Genomic DNA, 22,572 nt, shown 5'->3' with positions numbered 1-22,572 from the left:
AGAGATCCTTGGTGGAGCGCTCCAGAGAAACCTTGAATAAGTCATCAAATCAGTGGCGGTCTTCTTTTTTCACCTTGGCCCGGGTGCTGCTCTGGTTTTCTCTCCACTCGCACACACACATGTTCATCCCTCTTATACGTCTGCCAGGCCTCTTTGCCCTCGGTTTATCCACATCTTTTATTCTCTTTACTTTATTTCTCATCTCTTGCTTTCCTCCTCTCCCTCTCTCATCCATCATTCTGAGCTTTATCTTTAATAACTGTTTTATTCAGTTTCTTCTCTCGCAGATTTGTCTCCTGCGGCCAATGAATCTGACAGCAGGACTCGAATCACACATCCCGCCTCAGAGGGGATTTCCACTGAAATGCTCCCTCTGCCTAAAACCAACATCTGTCTCACTTCACTCTGTGACTGTACATACAGTACAGCTCCTGCATCAGTTGCACGGAGCTGCAGTGAGTCATAAAGACAGGTCGGTTGTTGAAGGTGTTGCCCATCCCATCATACTAAAGAAGTCGTTCCCATGGTTACAGTACCGAGACTGCTAATTGTCAAAATGTGTGATGCTTCATGATGAGAAAAAAAAAATCCTGAAATGTCTGTCGTCATATTTCTGGGCGGATAATCGCATTGCAGTGCTGCCTGTAGGATGTGTAGGAAGTAATGTTAATGAAATGAGCTATAATCAAACTATAGAGCCTGTGGACGCACACACGCAGGCGTCAGAAGATGAAATGTGTCGAGGGTTTTTAATTTCGAATGCACACAGAGGAGGGATGGTGCTAAAAAAGCTATATAATCCAATTCATCATGGCAGCAACATAACCTACCCACACATGGATACCAGTGACGCACATCTCCAGCGCAGTGTGTGAGTGTTGCTCGAGGACACCTTGTTCGCGCCTCTCGAATAATCCGCTGTGTTGAATGAGGCCTTGCAGGAGACAGCCACATGTTTAAAATGGATGAGCGAGAGGCAGAGACGCCAAACAACACGAAGACGGAACGCCTCGGCTCAAAGAGACGTGGATTCAATTCATAATTAGAGAGGAAATAAAGTTGAACCCTGAACAATAACAGAGATATGGAGATAAGGAAACCTGATCAGCCAGAGTGATGCGTGCATTCACCAGGGCATCCAGGCTCAGTGAAGGATGAGAGTGATGATGAGGTGAATCACAAACCAGTCGAGCACCCGTGTGAGATTTTGCAGCGACGTGTTGCTCACTGCAACGGTCATCAAACCACAACTGAGGGAATATCAAATAATATAACATCAGTGCTGATTCCTCCCAATGACGTCCAGACGCTTGGAGAAGCTTCCCCGAGGAGCTCTGAGGCGGATCCAGAGATTCAACAAGTTTGATTTAACACTTTTAAGATTACAATTATTGACATTTAAGACATAGATGAAGTCCAGAACGACAGACATGAAGAGATATAGGAGTTTTACAATCTATGTGTATCATCACAACGTTTGTCACATGATGGAAGGTGTATTAAATGAAGTACAAGTATTAAAGACCCAGTACAATCGATTTAAACGTTTTAAAGGCCTATAAATCAGGTTAAAACATTTTGACAGTTTAAGACTCTGGTGTTCTGGCAGCTCATGGAGGCCCAGCACCATTTTATGACTTTACCATATATCTGATAATCAACTATTTTCATGTGAGAAAAATATATCAAAGACTCATTAGTCATATATATTGAAATTGTTGCATTATGTGTATCACTGACTATGGAGTAGATTTCCAATCATTAACAACATAACTCTGTTGTTTTCTTCAGGACTTACCTGATTTGTTTGTTTTTGAACAGAGCACATGTGTTTCTTCTTGGTCCCAAATGCATGATAGTGTTTGCATCTGGGATATTGTGGCTTCATTCATGGATAATGGCAGAAAGAGGAGAAGCATCGTCCATCTTTTTATGCCGACTATGATCTAATCTAATCTTTGTTTGGCTCTGGAACCGAGGAGCAAAATAAACCAATCGGCGTCTCCATTTCACCCGTGATTTAGTCACAAATGCATCATTACACTTGGTCCATGTTGGATTTGAAACCGGATTCAAGCTTGTGTAGTGAACAGCTGCTGTTATCAGAGGCAGTCAGCTGCAGAACAGAACCCACTACGCTGATAAAGGCAACATGATTGAATGATAATATGATGATGACACTAACTTGCAAAATAATATCAGTTATTCTAAAAGCTTTCATTTGTTATCATAACATTTAAATTGATTTCACAATGTGCGGAAAATACATTATGGGCCATTTTCTTTTTTCCAGGCTTTGTAATGTTCTTCAGAAATCTGCAGCACATTTGCCTCTGACGCCATAACGCCATCATTTCTGGTGCTTCAACCAACAATTTGGTTCACACATCATAAACACCCTGAAGGACGGATTATGTGAGTTTCAGTCTCACAGCCCTCTCACTGTATTTAAGGTAGGAATATAAAAAGACCCAAAATTACTAAACACAGTCTCACAAAATAACTCTGTGTAGGAGGAACAGAAACCCACACATTTTTACTCAATATAATATATTCTTTTCTATTATATTGCGGATCTGCATGAGCGCTGAGGTAGAAAAACAAATAAGCCTAAAAATGGTCGGTGCTAAATCTCAGTAACTCACAGTAGAAGCAGGAACAGGTCTGTTAGCAGCCGCCGCTCCTCGGCTGAGGCGACGGCTGAAAGTGGAAGCAGAGTATTCTTAATAAAACATGAATAAACAGCAGAGGGACGGTGTAATGTCTGCAGCTCTGAAGCTCACACACAGGGAGAGGTCGGGGATCAGAGAGAACAGAGGCAGGGATGTTAATCTCTCAGAAACACACCTGCGAGCTGGAACAACAACTTCACAGGACAGACAAACCTTAGCTGATTCGTTTTCTCTCTCTCTCTCCTCTCGCTCTTTCACAGTCCAAACCGCTGCTCGACCTCCTGTTACTCCTACAGGACACATCCACAGCTACACCTTCTCTGGTTTCTTTGGTTTCAGAGCCAGTGAGAAATGTCAGTTTGTATCCTGGACTTTATATAAATGTTATTTTTCTATACGTGAGATGTCTCTCCATGCAGCTGCACAGTGATTCTGAGAGAAGCTGGCTCCCTGTTGCCCTTGGAAGATTTGCTTCTTGTTAATAAGGGTCCTCATCAATTACTCCCCATCAAGATGCTTGCTAAAATAGCCACACTCCCCCCCCCCCCCCCCCCCCCCCCCCTCCTCCTCCTCCTCCTCCTCCTCCTCTTCATCCATCCACCTTTAGTATTTAGAAGCGCTGGGATCTGCGTTACCATGGATCCTGTCGTTATGGCTACAAACAACTACGCAAATGTGCCGGATGTGCACATAGACGCACGGAGGAGGGGGGGGGCAGCAGTGATAAGGAGTCTCGGAGGGAAGGGCTTGACCTCTGGTTGAGATCCAGCTGTGATAGCTCTCGGGTAGTGTGTGTGGGGGGGGGGGGGGGGTAAAGATTTGTAGACGGCGAGGTTGTTCATCATTCATTGGAAGACAGATGAAGGTCAGGAGCAAACCCCTCAGAGGGATGTGAGGGAGATTACAGCAGATGTGTGGCATTGCAGATGGTGGTTTTCTCTCAGGTGCCTCAGTTGTTGCAGATTTCAAAGCATTTCCTGGTCTCACCTTGAGAGCTGAAACACATTCGGTACAGCCAACCGGCGTCGGCCACTTCAGGAAACCATTGGGAGAGTTTCAGAGGTTCAAAAGCAGAGAAGTGCTTCAGGGAAACTGCATCTGAATCCTGCATGTTGCGTCTTCTCCGTCTGTGCGGCCTTGAAAGGAAACAGTGATACACACCAGGTGGATAAGAGAGGAGTTTTTATCAGTGATGGCTGTTTGACGCGTCCGTGCAGAGATGAAGTTTTGCGGTGCGTCCTTGAACCGTGACGCTCCTGGAACCCATCGTTCTCAAACCAAAAGGCAGCACGTGGTTAAAACAAAGACGGTTGGAGAGACGTCACTTCCTGTCGCTGTTTGACTGGAAGTGATATTGGGACAAGATGGAGAAATGGATTGAGTTGAGGAGGAGGTGATTCCTCCATGACAGCTATCTAATGAGGGATCTCTTCACTGAGCTGTTAGATCATCAGTCGATCAACAGGCCTCATCTGGTCAATGTGACACTAAACCTCAAACCTGAAGGGAGGAAAAACATTTGAGAAAAAAAAAAGCATGTCAGGCAAATGTCTCTATTAAATTAAGTGAAGTGCCAAATATGATTTTGTTCATCTGAGCATTAAAGCTCAGAAGCTGTATCCTTGTCTACAAATTCCCTTCATTTCAAGCCACCCACTTTAAGAGGCTTTTCATAATGTTGTCTGCAGCGACACCTTGTGGTTCAAACACACACTGGTCATGAAAGTTGTGTTTGTGGAACTGAGTGAGTGTCTGGAGCCTTTGTTGTGATGGTGGTGGCAGCTGATAGTGAATTATTATTATAATAAGATTGATAAACAATATTCTTACTCACATAACCTACAGAGGGGAGGGCCGGACTCTTTCTTTTGTATAAATCCTTTAAACATTGATCCACCTTTCCATTTATGTTAGGAATGAATTTCTCATGATAGTTGTTTTCCTCTCTCTTGTTGAAGGTTAGAGGAGGATGTCACACCTCGTTAGGCCCAATGACATCAAGTGTGATGCTGAATATGGGCTTCTTGTAGTGTGCGTTAACATCAACGTCTCCTTTTCCAAGGAAGCTGTTAAAAGACCAGTGTGTGATTTCTAACTAATCAAGACCAATAAGAGCAATCTAAACATTGTGACCACAAATAAAAAAACTAAACAGGTTGTGTCATGTGAGGTCTGCAAAGAATATTTTGAACTCTCGATGCCAAAGTGAAGCAGCAGTGATCCGTGGAGGAGACAAACCATCTCCTTCTGTGGTGGTCAGCTGTAGTGCAGAACACTTCAGAGGGAGGCTCACTAACAAAGTCTGTGTTTGAGCACATGGGAGGTGAAGGACTTACAGAGTGACGTGAACACTGACGTAATGATGTGACTCGACCACGAGGAAAAACAAACTGGTTCTCAAAGGTTTGCAAGTTGAACCAACCCAGAACCATCACAAGCACCAGTTCACCTTGGTTCAAACCAGGTAGAGTGACCCTCATGAGACGTGTGTTACTTTGTATCATTTATTCAGGTGTGTGGCTCAAATGCGATTATGTGGTTCCTTGTGAGTGTTTCACACTTTGTGCTTATGGTCACTGTCTATTTCTGTGGTTGCAGTTATGTGTGACTGTCTTTAGGAATGTGCCAGACCATATTACACCCTGGTCCCTCCCTCAGACGCTGTGCTAAAGTAACAGCTGATGTCAGTGCTGCTTAAAGACACACACACTGACACACACAGTTCCTGTTGGCTACGCCCACACTACAACCTGTCTTCCATTAGACAGTGAGGTCGAAGGCACAGTAGGGAGCCAGCCAAAGGGGGAGGAGGGCGGCTCCTACACCTTCCTCCAGCCACGACACATCAGCACTTGACACAAGGAGGCTCCACACCACGCCTTCAGTCCCAGTCCCAGCAGCCTGAGGAGGGGAGGGCAGTTATCTGGGGCACTCTGCACACCCATAGGCTTGGCTAGATCATGGAGCTGCCCTGTCTTCCTACTGAGTCCCCCACAGCAGCCAGCTCCTGCTCCATGGATCCCCTGTACGACAACTGCCCACCTTTCGCCCAGCGAGGGAGGGCCAGGGTGAGGGAAATGGAGAGTAGGGTTGTGTGCCCGGCTGTAACCAGACTCCCAGGCCCTTGCAGCCCTCTGGCCGGACTGACCCCAGCTGTGGCTGTGGTTCCCACACTGGACAGTGGGGGAAGAGCGCCTGGCGGCTGGCCAGATCATAGCTACTGCAGCTGGGGAGGGGGCCGGGGGAGACAGGGCTGGGAAGCAGAGCTGGATCAGGGCATAAACAGAGGAAGAGGAGGAGGAGAGAGAAAGGGCGAGCAGGGAGGCTGTGGGGAGGACAGAGCCCATCTCCACCAGAGCCCCAATCCATCCCAGAGTGAGCAGCACAGGAGTGCTCTGTCTCTGTATGATAACCTGCCTGACGCTGTCACCCCTGAAAGCCTCCAGCAGGTCTTCGAGATAGAGACAAGTTTCCAGGAGCAGATGTATCAGGCATGGGCCCCTGAGCACATGCAGGGACTGATGGAGGCTGAGGGAGTGAGTCAAGACAAGAGCCCCTGGTCCTCCTGTGAGATCAGCCTCCCCGAGAGCGGCTCCATCAACCAGGACCAGAATCCAGACCAAGACAAGGAGCGTGAGCAGGAGCCAGAGCTGGACTCAGGATCCTGTGCATTTCAGCAGGCCGACTTCCAGCTCCCATCCTCACCTCACGTCCTGACAGGCAGCTCCCCTCAGTTGTGTCCCACTGAGTGCCAGGGCCTGTGGCCCCCAGAGCAGCCGGCCTGGTCTCCCAGGGTGCCCCCTCCCATACCGCAGGCTGACCCGTGTGCCAGCGCCCTCCGCAGCCTCCTCACCAGCCTCCAACAGCAGATCGGCCGACAGAGGGAGCAGTATGAGGAGAGAATAATCAGGTAACATTCATTTCTATTGGTTTCACATTCCCCTTTGGACATTCACAGTTTATTTTAATCACTTTCCAAGAGTTAGATAAAACCCTGTAAAGAACTGAATTTAACATGCTGTTGCTTCTGGCTTCAGTTTGACACTTTCAGTTCACTGACTTGACTGAGTCTTGCTTGTGGTGTTTCCAGTGAAGGGCAACACAATGTTCCCAGGCCCAGAGATAGAGCGTCCACTCAGCTGTGCTGCTCCGGTCACTGACTCGACCCCGAGCTTCACCGTGTCCTGTTTGGTTCCAATGGCGCCAACAGCTGCTTTCTTTACGTCCCCTTAAAATCTCCCATATTTACACCGAGCTTTTTTTATCAAGCACTCAGATGTGCTGTATTTGCTGCTTGTGTATGTTTGCATGTTTTTCTGTGTATTTTCCAAGATAAATGAAGTGCGTTGGTAAATAGCTCGGGAAGATTGGTTTTAACAATCTAACCGAACAAATAGAAACAGCTCAAGGCGTCGGAGAGAGAGCTAATTTAAGGTTGTTTCCCTGGACCCCACACACAACTCACTCAGGATATTTTTACCTTACAGCTACCTCCATCAAGGAGGTTATGTTTTCACCCGTCTGTTTATTTGTTTGGATCACCATGACACTCGGCCTAAGGAAGTTGTTTGGGTCAGGGAAGAATCCATTAAATATTAATTCAGGGGGTTAATCCAGAGATTTTAACAGTGTCTTTAAAATTGCGAGAAGAGGAAACTCTTTCACCTTTTTCAAGGGAACGACTTGTGGATTTGTTTGTGTAATCAGTTGCAGCTTGATAATGGACCTATGCACTCATGAGTCACTCTGTTCAAATACATGTAATTGTACATTCGAACCCAAACTTTAGAGTCACCCGTTCCGCCTACTTAAATGTCAAGTAACCTACCGACATATGAAGCAGTAACCTTTCCTGTCTTGTCTCTCCTCATCAGCCTAGAGGAGAGAAATGAGGAGCTGCAGGTCGAGGTTGTGCGGCTGAAAACCAACCTGGTGCAGCAGCGCCACTGGTACCAGGTCATCCAGACGAAGATCGTGGAGTCGGAGAGAGCCCGGGACGCCGCAGAAGCTCGCAACGCTACACTGCAGAGAGAGATGGATCAGTTCTTCGACACCTTCGGAGAACTCAACAACGAGGCCAAGAAGACAGAGTATATTGTCAAGAGCTTCTGAGGAGGAATGTGTGTGGTGGGTCGAGGTGAATGGTGTGTGTAAGGTGCAGGGGGAAAGGCAAGAAAGACCTGGTGCTGAGGTTTGTCTCTAGGCAGAACATGTTGCTCTCTCGTTGGGAGGGATTTAAGTGATGTACAGCTATTTGTTCACTGAAAGAAAATGAATCACTGATGTCCACTTTATTAGTTGCGTAAGGGCCAAGTGATAATAACGTTGTGGTCGATGCAATCACACAGGACATCTCTGAAAATAAAAGGAGAAACAAACTGAACCAAAATGTGAGATGTGCATTGTTCAATGGCGCTTTCTTTTGAAATCCTGGTAAACACACATGACTCTCTGATCGCTGTGAAGCTCAGTCCATGTTGGAGAACATGATGCGAGTGAGCGAGTTGGCCACTCCTCAGGTCATTTGAGGCATGACTGAAAGAATAAGGTCATGGTCTTTGAAAGGAAAACATGGTGCACGAGTCCTCAGTGGCTCCGCAGTGTCGTATTTCTGCATGTCCATCACACTGTGCTATCAGTTTGAAAAAAAAAGAAGCAGCTCTGCAGTCCATTTGCAACGATCATCTTTAAAGTGTCAATCTCGAGTTGCCAGGTCCAGATTTGGATTCAGGACTCACATCCTCATTTCTCTGTTGCTGGGCCAACCTCCCCCACAGACACTGCCTTTACAGACGGGGCGACTGCTGCCTTCAGGGACGACTCCAGGGAGATAAAGAGGGAGAGTGTTGCACTGTACATTTGGTAACGCACACACACACATACACATATATAGGCTTACAAGGCAAAACAAATAAATCTTATGAATAGTATTTCAGAACCACGAACATCAAGGTACTGTAAGTAAAAGTAAAAGTGATCTGAACGGATTTGTCTTTTTAAAGCAAGAACTACAGTTTCTTAGAGGCATCTCGACTGCCTTCATGCAAGTTAAACACCCTTACTGTTTGTGTTTCACTGCCGTGGCGTGTGTTCTACATGACGTCTGACTCGTGGGTCACTTCGTTATTATCTCGGCACTAATGGAATGGTTTAGAAAAAGGTGCGGCCCATGCATTTATCCATCAATGACATTTTTTGACAAGAGGCTTGATTCCCATGGGCCTCGATGTGATCATGTGCAACATTTTGCTAGAACACAAAAATAAATACTACGTGTGGCTTTGAGCCTTCCCCAAACGAATGGGACTACGACAGTCTTTTGATACACACATTGATAAGAAGTACCTTATGTTCAAATCAGGATGATTGCAATATTCTTCAATATTCTTCTACAGATATTTTGAAGTTCTTAAGAAAACAAGCACGCGGTATCTACTGTACTGGTAACGAAAGGGTCTACAGTCACTATGCGTGTCAGATCTTGACATCTTTACATACAGTACATTATATCAGGAAATAAAACAGTAACACTGCAAACCACAACTTCCTCTAGCTGACAGGAGTAAAAGCTCAAAATCCACATCACTCAGACCAATTCATAGAATAAAGAACACACCACTGTGGAGATATGCAATCCTGCGAGCTAGCGAAAGGGTCGATCAAAGTTCGGATTAGTGTTTGATCATCTGATGGACGTTGGACGGTAAGTGCGATCGACTTATGGCAAGCTCTTGTTCTTATTGGCGTTACATGCATGAGAGCAGCTGGGGTCAGCACGTGTCTGCACTGATTAGATGACTATGACCTCTGGTCTCAACTTAACATTTGCTAAAAAAATAAAACTATTAAAAATACAGGCATACAAAACAAATCCACCACTGCCTCCTCCTGGTAACCTGAAAACCATTACAGGTGCATACATCAATATACTTGATCGAGTTAAACAATATCCACGGAGAAGAGAAAGAGCAACCTTCTCCACCCCAAAAAACAGCATAGATAGCTTTGACCTCCGGCTAGCAGTCCAAAACAGAGTGTGAAGACGAAGAGGATGAGCCACCAGATCGTACGGGGGGAAAAAATAGAAAAATAAACCTTTTCATTGAGGTTAGAGGGGAAAGGAAAACAGAGGAAAGGAAGGTGATGACCGAGTGATATTTAGATATCGTATATGGGAGGTGGGGGCCTGAGGCAGGCAGACAGAGGTGGCCAATGGACTGTGATCACTGACTCTCGTCCAGCGGTCCCGTCAGTGTGTCGATGCTGCTGCTGTCCGTGTCCGAGGCCAAGGTGTGCTCCGTGGACATGGACGAGATGTCGTTGGCTGAGGAGGACTGGGAGGCGGAACCTGACACCACATCTGAGACATGACACACACACACACAATGGAGTGGACAAGTACAATGTTGTGAAATTACAAATAATAACAAAAGTTAATTAAGTGGATTCTCTGTCCATCATGACCTATTTTAGGAAACTTGTGTCTTGAGCTGAGGCTACATTCCTTTGTGTGTAGCTGATGACACATGAAGAAGCTGCATGTACTCACCAGAGCAATCTTCTTTCATTAGACCGTTCTTGTTCCTCTCTTCCCAGTCGATCACCTCTTCATAAATAAGTTCTGTGGAGAAAGACGTCATGTTATGACATCATTGGGGTTGAAAGACACATTCACAACAACAGGAAAAAGGTGGAGTCTGGATAGAGCGGGCAGGAAGCAGCAAAAGACACCGGCATCGTCCCTTATCACCAAAAGCTCTCGAATCAAGTTTGCCTTTCCAACTTGACATAGTCATCAGCATCGTCTAGTCACATGGCACATCACTTTCATTCTGAGATAGTCTTTAGTTTTTATTGTTTGTTTTTCTGGGTTTTGTTAGAAACTTCATTACTTACATGCTGTATTCTCATATGGGCTCACTCGGATATTTTACGGATATTCCACTAAGTGACTAGCGGGAGAAGTTAAGGAAAATGTCCAGAGCCACTGACTCGGAAATTATTGTGATCTTACATACTCTGGACAATTTTAGGGAAACGTGCAGTGAATGTCTGAACAGCTGAACTGAAAAGTCTTTCTGGCATCTGGGTTTTCATGAGAAAAGTCATAAACAACCAAGCTGACCTTTAGTTGAAACTTCTTATGCAATGGGAAAATGAAAATCTACCAACAGAAATAATAAAAACATGATTCTAAAGATTCCCATCCATTTAGTTAAAATGTAAAGGAAGTTAAACTGCACTGCTGATATGTTTCCCTAGAGGGCGGTGCATCCTACCTTTCCAATGCTCAATGGAGTGCTCTCGCTCTTCCAGCTGCTTGTCTGAAATCTGGGGTGGAGGCTGTGAAACAGAGAGAAAACACATGTGTCACACCAAGGTCACCCACACACAACCACTGACACTCACAGAGGGTTAAACCTCGTAAGTGTCTCGAATCGAAAGATCGCCTCACCGCGTCTGCCTCCCCTGGGTCGTACCACACGTGAATGTAGGGGTGGTTCAGAGCTTCTTCCACGTCGATGCGGGACTCGGGATCAATAACCAGCATTTTGGACAGCAGGTCCCGTGCTTGAGCTGCTGTTATGGCAACAGAGGGAGGGCAGTGTTACTATGGGAACAGAACTATGACATCACTTCATTAGAGCGGCCTTCATGAGAACTGATTACTTCCCCTGGTGGTGTTGGGAAACATTTCTGGGTATGTCGAGATTTCATCTTGTTTCAGTGACGTGATTTCCTGATCTTAATGTCACAGATTACGGCAGAAAAACGTCTGACCTGAGTCATCATTCTCTGAACTATTGAAAAAGGTTTTCAGCCTCTGTCACTGTAATTTTGCTGGCTAATATTTTGTTAAATAAACAATTACTAAAAAGGATTCAACCATCTACACATACAGGACAGAGTCTTAATATCCAAAATTCTTACTCTTCAGCTTGTCGTGCTCTGAGTCAGAAGGGAAGGCCCAGTCGGGGAAAAGATCAGCAAAGCTCACGCCAGGATACTGTGGCTTGTTCAGGACATAGTTCCTCACAGTCTCCATCAGCCGGTTCATAAACTCCAGACTGGGCGTGCCCAGAACCTCTATCACCTTATTCCACTGGTCGATATCTGGACAGTGTGTTGTTATGGAAAAACCCTGCTTCAGTACTGCATTATGGATATATATACGCATTTGAGTTTATGTGAAGAACATGTGAAAAGGCAGAGAATCTTGTGTCAGTGAGAAAAAAAAAGCAATAAAAATACAGATGTACCAACAGTCAGGAGGCCTGCGGATTTACCACTGCAGTAAAAATGTTATTACTTCCACAGATGAAAACCAATCTGCCCCAGTACCAGATTGTGCTACGCATCCATTCTCTGCCACTCAGGTGCGAATGGACAGTAACACTGAAAATGAGATGGTTAGCGAAGATGTAATCAAACTCATTAGACAGCGCTAATATAAATGCAAATCATCTCAAGAGCTTAAGTTTGATTCCGTGTTTCAATTAAAGGTGATTGCAGATATCTAGACAGAAGAATATCACTAAATAGGAGAGGAAACAAAAAGAGCTCTCTGTATAAAATGGGATCTGCTGGAAAACTTGAGTCATCCCATTCGACAGATAAAGCTCAGAGGACATGATGAGGGAAAAGTCTCGACAGAGAAAGTGTGCAGGGGTAACTATAATTAAAGAAAAGGATCAAGATGAAAGAGATCCTTTATGCCAAAGGGGGGTTTGATGGAGGGTGAACGATGTAGGACATCGAGCTGTGAAGGATACGGTCAGTGCCCTGGAAGATCACGCCGCCCTTTACCATTTCTCCCATGATACACCCCACTGACCAGATGTCCACTGGAAACAGAGAACAAACACACACATGCACAGAAGGTATTAAAAAAACTGATCACATAAAAACCACACAGTATAATTCTCATTAAATGCACAGTAAAACAAAACAAAAGCTGGGGGGGAGGGGGGAGCAACCTGCCCCGTGGTTTAAATTTGAACTACAAATTGAAATGCAGAAGAGCAGCTCTTGATATTTGGTTCTATCCTCTGGCTTCTCCATGGCTGGACATTTTGATCATATTCCTCTTCCGGCTGACTTTCTTTTCTCTCTCTGGCTCCAGAGAGAGACGCAGGCTTCCAGGCCTTTCTCCACGGCTCTCTGCTTATCAGTTTACACAGCTGTTGCTCCCTGCCTCACTCTTCCCTGTGTGTGAGTGTGTGCGCTCAGTGGCGTAGCCCGAGTCGACTGTTTGCTTCAGAGCATTAATATGTGGCGAATCGCCATCCACTCCTCTCTTCCCTCCATTTTACCACTGAGGCAGAAAGCTCTCTGTGCTCTGCATCATTACAGAGGACTTAAGATTGAGTCTTTGATGCACAAGTCTTAACTGGATACTTTGGACAGGTTACACTGATCATTGCAGTAGGTTTGTATTGTAGGCCAAATACTTCCCTCTCAGATTAGGTCACGATGAAGCCTGATTATTGTTTGTAATGCCACACAAAGAAAATAATAAATTATTCCTGATTTAAAAACCCTGCAACTATGTGTTGAGTGTCTTCTGTCTCTACTTGACACACCAGGCAGGATGTAGTCCTTTCAGGGGAGGAGAGATCATTTCGGCCATTATGCAGCCGACAGACCACAGGTCCACTGCATGCAGAGTAGTAGCATAATGCAGTCACTCATAAAAAAACATTGGACGACCAACTAGAGCACAACGGGATCAAAGATTTCACACTGTGAATTATAAGAGAACAATAAACCAACTCATCCTCCTTGACAGCCTGTTCCATCTGTTCAACTCTGATATGCTTCTTACTCAAAGGCTGTTGTGAAAAGCAACAATCGAATCTACTGGACAAACATGTTGTCATAAATCTGTTTCTAAATCACATCATGTTTCCTCTGCATTATGCTCCATAATATATTTTGGTAAACAATCTGATATAGATTTAAGAATGAAATTCATGTATGAGGAGCCAGTACCAACTATTGACTGTATATAAATATGGAGACGCCTAAAATTTCTCCCAAGATCCAGAAAAGAAGCCAAAAATCCCCGAAATGAATGCTGACATCTTGTGATTTAAGAGCCCGAGTCTGTGCGGTAGCGATCAGAGGATGAAGCACGACCAATCGTGAGTCAGTCTGAGCTGTCAATCATAACCTTTCCCCCTGATTCATAGCATCAAATAACTGATTAAAACCAAACTAGAAAAACATGAACATACATCACACTATCTAAAATCTCACAGAGCATCTTTGAGAAAAATAAATGAACCTGCTGTTCTGAGACTGCTCACCATTCTCCTTATACTTCATGCCTAGAATGACCTCTGGGGCGCGGTAGTATCTGGTCACCACATAGGGGGTCATCATGAAGTTAGTGCAAGCCGTCCGTGCCAGGCCAAAGTCCAAGATCTTCAGAGTGCAATCCGACTTCACCACAATATTGCTGGGCTTCAGATCCTGAGGGGAGAGAAACTCTATTAATCTATAGAAACATACACAAACAAAGACATTGTCCCAGAGGTGTGTATTTGTACACAAACGGGAGATGGCGAAAGATAAGAAGGGACACAATGGACGGAGTAGTCTCTCGGTTTCCAGTCCCTATAATACGACCATCTCCTGAACTGTGTGGAGCACTTGTGTGATTAAACGTGACTTCAGAAGAAAGAACAAACATGGAGGAGGACTGACATCGTGTGTTCTGTTTTGCAGCGAAAAAATTTGGAGAACTACGGATTATTTTTCAGGCCCTGGATATTAGAAAAATCCCAATCAACTTTATTGCTTTTGCAGTTAGGTATAGAATGTTGAATCTTCGGTGGATTACACGCATCACACTGCTACATTTTACTTTTGCAGTAGTTCAGAGAGTGTTAAGCACATAAACTAGCTCTAGCTGCTTTCAGATATGGACTGAGGTCTTTTCCAGAGGGGCTGAATGTGAGAAATGTTCTGGAACTTTTACCAGCTCAGTGGCAGTGATGCATGATGGAACAAAAAGGTGAAAACATTTAGCTGTGAAAGCCAAAACACATTCATGAAGAGCATGTGGGGACATGATGGTTACGGGCACAAAGAAAAGTTTCTCTATCATTATTCCCCTGTTGTTTTAAAGCATCGGCCTGAGGACAGTGAATGTACACACAGAGCCAATTGCAAATTGTTATGGAAAGCTAAAAATGGATTTTAATTAACTACTCATTAAAACTATTCATTTTCCTAAATGAGTAATCTGCTGTTCGTCAGCCAGCACTCGACTCGCTCAGTGTGACACCCCTCAATTTCCTTCCCTCTTTCAGACTGATCACATTGACGGCCTCTCTGGAATCCAAACGATGGAAATGTATCACAACGATGGAAAACTTTAATCCCAGTAACTAATGAGCAAACTAATTCATTGTTTGTTGTGGTTACAGGTGCAAACAGAACATGCTTCTGACCAAACTCAGATTGTGAGCCTGATATTAAGTAACTATATTTCAGAAGTGTTTAAAAAATGTGTTGTTATTAACTATTTCCCACCCAGAACAATTATTCCTTGTCCTTACCCTATGGATGATGCCAGCAGAGTGCAAGTGTCTGATGCCACAGAGGATCTGGTAGAGCAGGTAGGACATCCTCTCATGGTCCAGGTCCATGTGGATCACCTGGCACAGGCTGGCGTCCATCAGCTCCATCACCAGATACCTGACAGTGGAGGAAGGAATGAAAAACAGTCACGTATTTATTAAGTATAAGGTAGACAACAGGAGAAATAGACACTAACAACAGGAGAATGAAAAAGCAGTAAAGAAGCACTTAACAGTACAGTGACAGATAATATAAACAGCTACTATAAAGAATAAATCGAATGTCAAAAAGAAACTGAAAAACTCCAGTGCCACTCACAGATCCTGGAATTCCTCCAGGGACTTCTGAGGCGTGAACACATTGATCAGACGGATGATCTGCGAGCAGGAAGACAGGCCATTAGTCCACTCTGTTACTCTCCCAGCTTCATCCACTTCACTGTGGAGAGCTCGACAACAGAGGGCAGAGCACGAAGAGGGTTTGCCTGGATCCCCTCACTCAGAGCAGGAAACTTATCGCCACTGCAGAGAGCTAACTCTCTTTGTTCTGTTGACTGAATTTGGTTTTTGTTTTTCTTAATTTAACACACAAAGCTGTAGGCGTGGGCTGACAGTCATCCCCCCTGCCAAACTCCAAATCACATAAGAAGGATCCTATTTTTGGCTTTGGAGTAGATGTGACCAAGCAACTTTCCATCTTTCAACCATGCTGTGTAATTTATTTTATAAAAACCACCTTTAATGATTTATTACAGCTATTAACATCTATGTCAAATATAAAGCACACATACCAGCACATAGAAAAAAAGTCTCATAAATTCAATTTATAAATTAATCAGCCTTACATTTTTGTGGTTGACACATTTGAGCAGCACCAACTCCCTGTAGGCCCGCTTGGCATGGGTCTGGTTCTGGAAGGGTCGACACAGCTTTTTCACAGCAACAGGTATACTAAGGACTGTGTCCAGAGCAGAGCTGCACACACATCATATGTACAAAGGAGGGGGGATGAAAAGATAAAGGAAGAAAGTTAATACATCTTACAGAGATGGATATTCTCTTTAAACAATAAGGGCAGATGCAGAAAAATACAAATCAAAAGAATAGAAACAGCCAAGAGACCTCACTCAATTGCACAGCAATAGACAATACTTATAAAAGTGTTGGTAATTTTCAAAGCCATATCAGTCGAACAAGTACATTTCTCTGCAGAAATTTTCCAATTTTTCCAGCTTTTTAATCCAATGCTGTAATTTTAGTCTTAGGGTAGAGCTCAGGAAAAGCTGATCAAAATGGAAAGAGCTCATCGTGAATGTGCTACAGATAAAATTAGATATTGTGAGCAAGCAGAAATCCTGCCTTCATGCTGGTTCCAGAGAACAGATCAGTGGGTAACACAAAACATTGTTGGTGCAATTATATCGAAAACAAACATCAAGCTAATGTGTTTGGGGAGAAAGGAGAGTGGAGCATTTCAAAAGCTTGGAGATTAGCCACACACCATTGCAAACAAATCCTCTGGTGACTATGAATATCCATTTTAAACTCCCACTGTTTGTACAAACTCGTGCTTCAAAAAAACACCTTCTTTTAAATTGGATTGAGAAAATGTTGGGGAAATTCTTCTCATAGTCACTGTAGAAGCTCTTTAATGATTTTATTAAAATTCAATTGGAAGACTGAACGATGTATACATATTTCACTCACTATGAAAACCATATAGCTTCAATAAAAATACTGTTAACAAAGAATACACTGCATATGTGATATCTATAACATTTATTGAAAAAGGGTGGAGATTAGAACACAGTGATATTTCAAAACCATGAATCTACTAACAGGTTAGTTACATTAAGGTAAGTATGGGTGGGAATTGCAGAGTAGCTATATACTAAAATACAGAATACATGGCCTGCGATAAACGATATACTGAAAGGCAATTGCATAACCATACATCCTAAAATCTGCCTAATTGGAGAAGAGTACACACTGCTCCTAAAGAGGTCAGATCTGTGTACTTCTTAGTGTTTACTTACTTTACTAAGGCAACAACTGTTTGATTTATGTAATTAAGAGTCGTCCGATTTAACAAAAACCCCCAGGCTATTAACACAACAAACAGGAGAACAGCCTCTCACCAGACGATGCCCTGGGCCCCAGAACCGATTGCGCGGAGCTGCTGGAAGCGTTTGAGTACGGTGAAGGTGGAGTCCCCCACCTGAACGCTGTAGAACTGGCCCTCTGCCTCACTCATCCTGCTGAGCACTCAGGACCACCAGCACTGTCTGCAGGGGGTCAACAACACACACAACATTAATATAGAGAAGAAGAAAATGAAAGACACAGATAAACAAACAAATCCCCAAACTGTGCGACAGAGTAGTGAACGAGTTACACCGCATCATAACACCATTATTACACTGTTAAGAAACCCGAGCCCCTCTCTCAGTCCACTGAATCACTCGGATGAGCCTCAGTGAGTCAGTCCCTGGCATCTCTCCCTTCATTTTCAGCACCGTCTAAAGCCGACCAATCCGCCGCCGCCTTTGTCCGCTGCCCAGTTTGCTCATCTGACAAAGGTACCGGCGCTGCAGCTGAAGTCGAGGCTGTAAATGCCTTGGCGAGTGTGTAGTGGAGAACAGAGGCAGCTGACAGCTTGGAGTTCCTGAGGCTCTCACCGCCATCTTCAAACTACCACTGACACGCTCATGCATAACGCACACATACACGCTTATTTAGACAACGTTTAGCTAGAGCATGGTTATTATTCTTTCATATGCAACCAGCTGCCATCTGCAGAGGATGAACATGTGCTAATTGAAACATTTTATTAGATGTGTCCTGCTTATAGTGTTTATTAAAAAATATGACAGTGTTAGAAATTATTCCTCAGGAGCAGAAGGAGGATGAGCCTTTGCCAGGGTTTGAGTATGTGGGCGAGGACACACAATTGTATAGCCATGCAAGTAGCAACACAGCGAGAAGTCACTGCTGTTTGTCATTCCCTCAGTAAACAGCCACACGCTGGAGTCCGATATTTAAGTATTTTCTGTTTGATAAGTGCTCACTGGTTTTCATGGTCAAGGAGACAATATGCCAAAAAAAAAAAAAAAAAAAAGCAGCAAGGGATATGTTGAGATGGAGACGAGCTAAATAGCCTTGGTTTTCACAACATGATGAAAAGACCTGCACTGTGTGAGCAGCTGTCAGATGACAGACTGCAGTGATATCAACCTTAAGTCTAGTCTGGTCGATACTTAGACATTGGTTTTAGTATTTATTATTCCATTCTTTGTAAAGGCCTGTATTTTATTAATGTTACATATTCTGTGATGTATTTTAAATGTTTGTATAATTTCTTCTCGTCTATGTTTGGGTGACCTCACCAGGACCGATTCCAATCAAGTCTGTTGATATGGTAAAAAATAATTATAGTATTTCTCATTATACACTATTATGATCTTGTCATTAATTAATCCCTGATAAGAAAATATAAATAGTTTAAGTTTTTTGTAATTGTAAAAGTACAGCTGTTAAAGCCTCAATAATTTGTTAGATTCCTTGTTGGCAGGTTATCAGACAGGACAACAATAAACTCTGAACAATTAAAAGTGAAAAGATCCTTCAATATCCAATTCTTCATTTTATTGAATTGGAGATTTTTATTTGCTCATTCCGATTCTTTTTAATAAAATGTTAATATAAGAGTGATTATAAAAGTGACAGATGAAGATGGGACTAATGAAGTAGTAGACTGAAAATAATAACAGACTTGACCACATGATAAACATGATTGGACTGTCACTGTCTTTACTGGCCTCAAAATATAATTTAAACAAAAACCTTTAGCATGTGCTATCAGATTTGATGTTTGTATAAGTTTCATCTTATTATCATCCATCAGTTAATTCCTGCATGCATTATTTCCTAAACCAACACAGTCTCTGCCAAACATCTTAGGTGTATCTCCTCAGTAGTTTTTTTTGATTTGTGTTTCTCTATAACAAGGTTTATTTTTTTTCTTGAATGTTTCATCTTCTCCCTTTTCTGTGCGGCTTTGTAGATGTACAAACACTGGGAGAGAAATATGCCTTCAGATGTAGGAGGTGTGGGTCTGCAGCTCAGCCATTACTCAGATGAAAAATGAATCCTTCTCGTCACTTGCTACTTTCATCCTGTGCCTCCCTGGTTTCTTCTCCTTCTCACATGTACATCCAACTGACTCTCACTGGTTACACCCAAAAGGGGGGGGGGGGGGGGGGGGGGGGGGGGGGGGCTGCAAAGACCTTCACTCCATGCTTATCTCACTCTTTCCGATTTCCTTGACTTTGTCTTCCTTTCTTTTATGCTCTTGACATTCCCTCACTCTTCTGCCCTTTGCTATCTTTAGTTTTTTCTTGTCTTTGCCTTGGTCTCATCAAGTACTTCTCCACTGAGGGACTGAATGTCCTGTCAGCCATATTTTTGATGAATATTTAGTAGGTAGAGTTTTCGTCATACCATTACATAAATATTTAAGTGCAGGTGCAGAGGAAACATGGTGGATTAGATAAAAGTTTCCTTTGACATGCATCGTGGATTCAACACAGCACGTGACCACCTCATACAACAAATATCCAACAATAACAGTTGCATCTTTACCTCAACGCCTAGTGCACTGATTCAAAACACACACATCAATCTAAAGAACACTGTGGAGGCTTCATTAATCATCACTATAACCTATTTCAGCAACAACTGACAGCCAGTAATACAATCTTTCACTTTCTGTTAAGATTTGGGCTTAACATATAGACTAAATGTGTAGTTGACTCAGCACATTTATACAGACACTGACAGGAAACGATTGAAGAAACTGTGTTTGAGCTCAGAGTAACAGACACAAGAGCTGACACGGTTATTGCTCAGGTCGGCAGGAAAAGAGGAAACCCAGAAAACGACAGTCATTTGTGTAATAATGAGGTTTGCGTTAACAATTACTTAAACCTGATACATCCCAGTAAATTTACAGGAAAACTGCCCAGTAATCTGCCACCAGATTAGGTACAGTAGCCTCTGATTGCTCATGTCCTCAGTACGCTGTGGTTAACTCGTCTCTGCTTCCCAAACACCATTAAGGCCTCATGCTAGCATTTCCCCTGCACAGACAAACCTGCCAGTGTCTTCTATGTGGAGCTATAGTTATCTCCTCTTCAGGAACATTATTGATCCAGTCTCATTTATATTTAGCTACAGAGATTCACTGCAGATTTGATTAGAAGAGGAAGTTTTACATAAGTTGATTTAGTTTTATTATCCCCCCCAAGGAGGTTATGTTTTCACCCGTGTCCATTGTTAGTTGGTTGTTTGGTTTGTAAGCAAGATTACACAAAATCCACTGAATGGATTATCATGAAACTAGGTGGATGGAAGAAGAGTGGGTCGATGATGAACCCTAATTTATACGTTTGGTGCGGATCATTGTGAGATTTTCAACATTTAATTGACTTCTCAGAAAATAAGTCACGGGGAAAAATCTGGCATATTTGGGGAACTGACGTTTATGAGAGTGTGCAACTTGAGATCCAAATAAAGATCAGTATATCAACTTGATTTGAAAGTAAATTTGATTCAGAAGATCATCATTTTGCTCAGATAGGATTTTATTTCTTTAGGCGAGTTGATAAAACTAGTGACCTTGGCTAAAACTTCACCATCCTCAACTCCCAGCACATCATGGTGACAACTGTCCAGTCCAGTCCAGCGCAGCCTTGGGGTCACAAGGCGGCCGTGGCTCTGAGTAGAGAGCTGGACGGAAGTCAGTGAGCTGACTACGATATCAGATTAGCATGGCCTGAAGACCCTGCATCTCAGCACGATGAGTTACAAAGCACACACAGCTGGAACAGGCAAAACAACTTCTACTGTATGTGGCTGCTGCACTAGAGACGTGAGCTACAGCTGCAAGATGACAACTGTTTTCCAAAGGATGGAGGTGTTAAAGGGACGGTCCACTCACCACTAGGCCGATTGGGGGGGGGGGGGGGGGGGCATTGAGGCTTACAAACATGGTGTAAATGACCTCGTTTCGAGTCGAGTTTAAATGATGGGGCCTTGAAACTTGGCTGACACCAGAAGAGCAGTTTGAAGGCATGTTGTGTTGCTCCCCATTTACTTCAATACTATTGGATTTGGCTGCAACGCTGTTTTATGGACTCAACACACTTCTCCCATCCTTCCATCGGCATAGTGGTGAATGGATAATGAGAGAATCTTTGGGCGAACTACCCCTTTAATGGGAAACAATGCAAGTAGCCCTGTGACCACTCCTGCTATCCTTGTTATGAATGTATATAAATATATGTATGACCCCTCCTCTCGAGCCCTGCCAATCTGTTTGCGTTGACAGGCTCCAGGCTGCAGCCATGACAGAGGCTGTGCGATGTGTGGACGAGCTGAAACTTGCCCCCGGATGAACCAGGCCACATGAACTGCACGGAGCCTCCGCCACATCGAAACCTGCGTGACTGGTGGAAGTGAGGGTACTGGTTTGTGGAAGCAGCTGACACTGGGCCTACAGACATGTCAGTCCTTCAGCTAACAGTGCACGTCTGTGGGTCAGTTCACTGACTGACACTCCTCCGATGCGACGTGTAGGAGTGGGATCTATTTTAAAAAAAAATGATTTCCCCACGCAGCACTGTCTACTCAAAGGTATGAAGTCACCGCCGCCGCCGCAGCACCGCTGGCACAGCGAGGAGTCGCCGGTTCGCACAGCGGGAGTCACGCCGACATGAACGCCGGTTAAAACCCCCTCGTCTCTGGGAGGTTACAAAGTTACCGAGGCCCGCTACTCCCCCCCCCCCCCCCCAGCCCTGCTCCTCCCGTCACTTCTGCCGGCAGCTATGCGGTACTCGGGCCGGGGCTGAACGGGGAGCTCGGACGGACCAACGGACTGGCAGAGGAAGCGGCGGCGGAGGCGGCAGACTTACCTTCTCCCTTCGCCGTCCCCAGGCCACTGCCGAGCATCTAAAACACGGTTCACACACTCTCCACGTCTCCCGGGCACATGCGACACTCGGGGGAAGTTGAGCAGAAGGAGCCGGCCGGGCTGTCGGGACACGGGGCGCTTCCTCCCGGCTGCTCGGTAACTCTAGCGGCGGCGCGGAGGGTCGGGCTGGTGCGGAGGAAGGCGACGTCACGACAGGCGCAGGGAGAGCATGCGGGTGACGTCAACGCGCAGAGTGAATGCTGGCGCAAACTTTTTTTCTCTTCCCCCCCAAAAATAAACTTTTCTTTATTTCACCAAATCAAACGTGGTTTATCATCCCATC

The 22,572-nt window shown here is 44.3% G+C and overlaps 2 protein-coding genes across 3 annotated transcripts; one reads left to right on the top strand and one right to left on the bottom strand.

The window, feature by feature from the left end:
* Nucleotides 1-5,686: 5,686 nt before the first annotated feature.
* Nucleotides 5,687-8,646, top strand: si:ch211-247j9.1 (uncharacterized). The gene is made up of 2 exons (XM_053428364.1): nucleotides 5,687-6,582; nucleotides 7,547-8,646. The coding sequence occupies exons 1-2, from the start codon at nucleotides 5,687-5,689 to the stop codon at nucleotides 7,782-7,784; spliced, it is 1,134 nt and encodes a 377-aa protein (XP_053284339.1). The 3' UTR covers nucleotides 7,785-8,646.
* Nucleotides 7,949-22,402, bottom strand: mapk9 (mitogen-activated protein kinase 9). 2 transcript variants are annotated; one of them, XM_053428959.1, is made up of 12 exons: nucleotides 22,231-22,402; nucleotides 17,398-17,544; nucleotides 16,105-16,234; nucleotides 15,579-15,637; nucleotides 15,239-15,377; nucleotides 13,982-14,147; nucleotides 12,446-12,517; nucleotides 11,604-11,786; nucleotides 11,128-11,252; nucleotides 10,952-11,015; nucleotides 10,222-10,293; nucleotides 7,949-10,032 (listed from the first exon to the last, which is right to left on the bottom strand). In XM_053428959.1, exons 2-12 carry the CDS (start codon nucleotides 17,511-17,513, stop codon nucleotides 9,896-9,898), a joined length of 1,263 nt encoding a protein of 420 aa, XP_053284934.1. In that variant the 5' UTR covers nucleotides 17,514-17,544; nucleotides 22,231-22,402; the 3' UTR covers nucleotides 7,949-9,895. The 2 variants fall into 2 exon arrangements, with proteins under 2 accessions (XP_053284934.1, XP_053284935.1); XM_053428960.1 differs by having other exon boundaries at nucleotides 11,128-11,249.
* Between the last annotated feature and the right edge of the window lie 170 nt (nucleotides 22,403-22,572).

This window comes from Pleuronectes platessa, chromosome 8, assembly GCF_947347685.1.
Source record: "Pleuronectes platessa chromosome 8, fPlePla1.1, whole genome shotgun sequence".
NCBI lineage: Eukaryota > Metazoa > Chordata > Actinopteri > Pleuronectiformes > Pleuronectidae > Pleuronectes > Pleuronectes platessa.
The sequence above is the reverse complement of the archived record's forward strand: the minus strand, read 5'-3'. Positions and strand labels throughout refer to the sequence as shown.

Bases quoted from the DNA above. Each gene is read 5' to 3' on its own strand.
- si:ch211-247j9.1 (XM_053428364.1), top strand. From the start codon at position 5,687: ATGGATCCCCTGTACGACAACTGCCCACCTTTCGCCCAGCGAGGGAGG. The intron at 6,583-7,546 runs GTAACATTCATT...TCTCCTCATCAG, and splicing joins TATGAGGAGAGAATAATCAG to CCTAGAGGAGAGAAATGAGG.
- mapk9 (XM_053428959.1), bottom strand. From the start codon at position 17,513: ATGAGTGAGGCAGAGGGCCAGTTCTACAGCGTTCAGGTGGGGGACTCC. The intron at 11,016-11,127 runs GTGAGGCGATCT...TCTGTTTCACAG, and splicing joins ACCCAGGGGAGGCAGACGCG to CCTCCACCCCAGATTTCAGA. The intron at 10,294-10,951 runs GTAGGATGCACC...CTTTCTCCACAG, and splicing joins CTCCATTGAGCATTGGAAAG to AACTTATTTATGAAGAGGTG.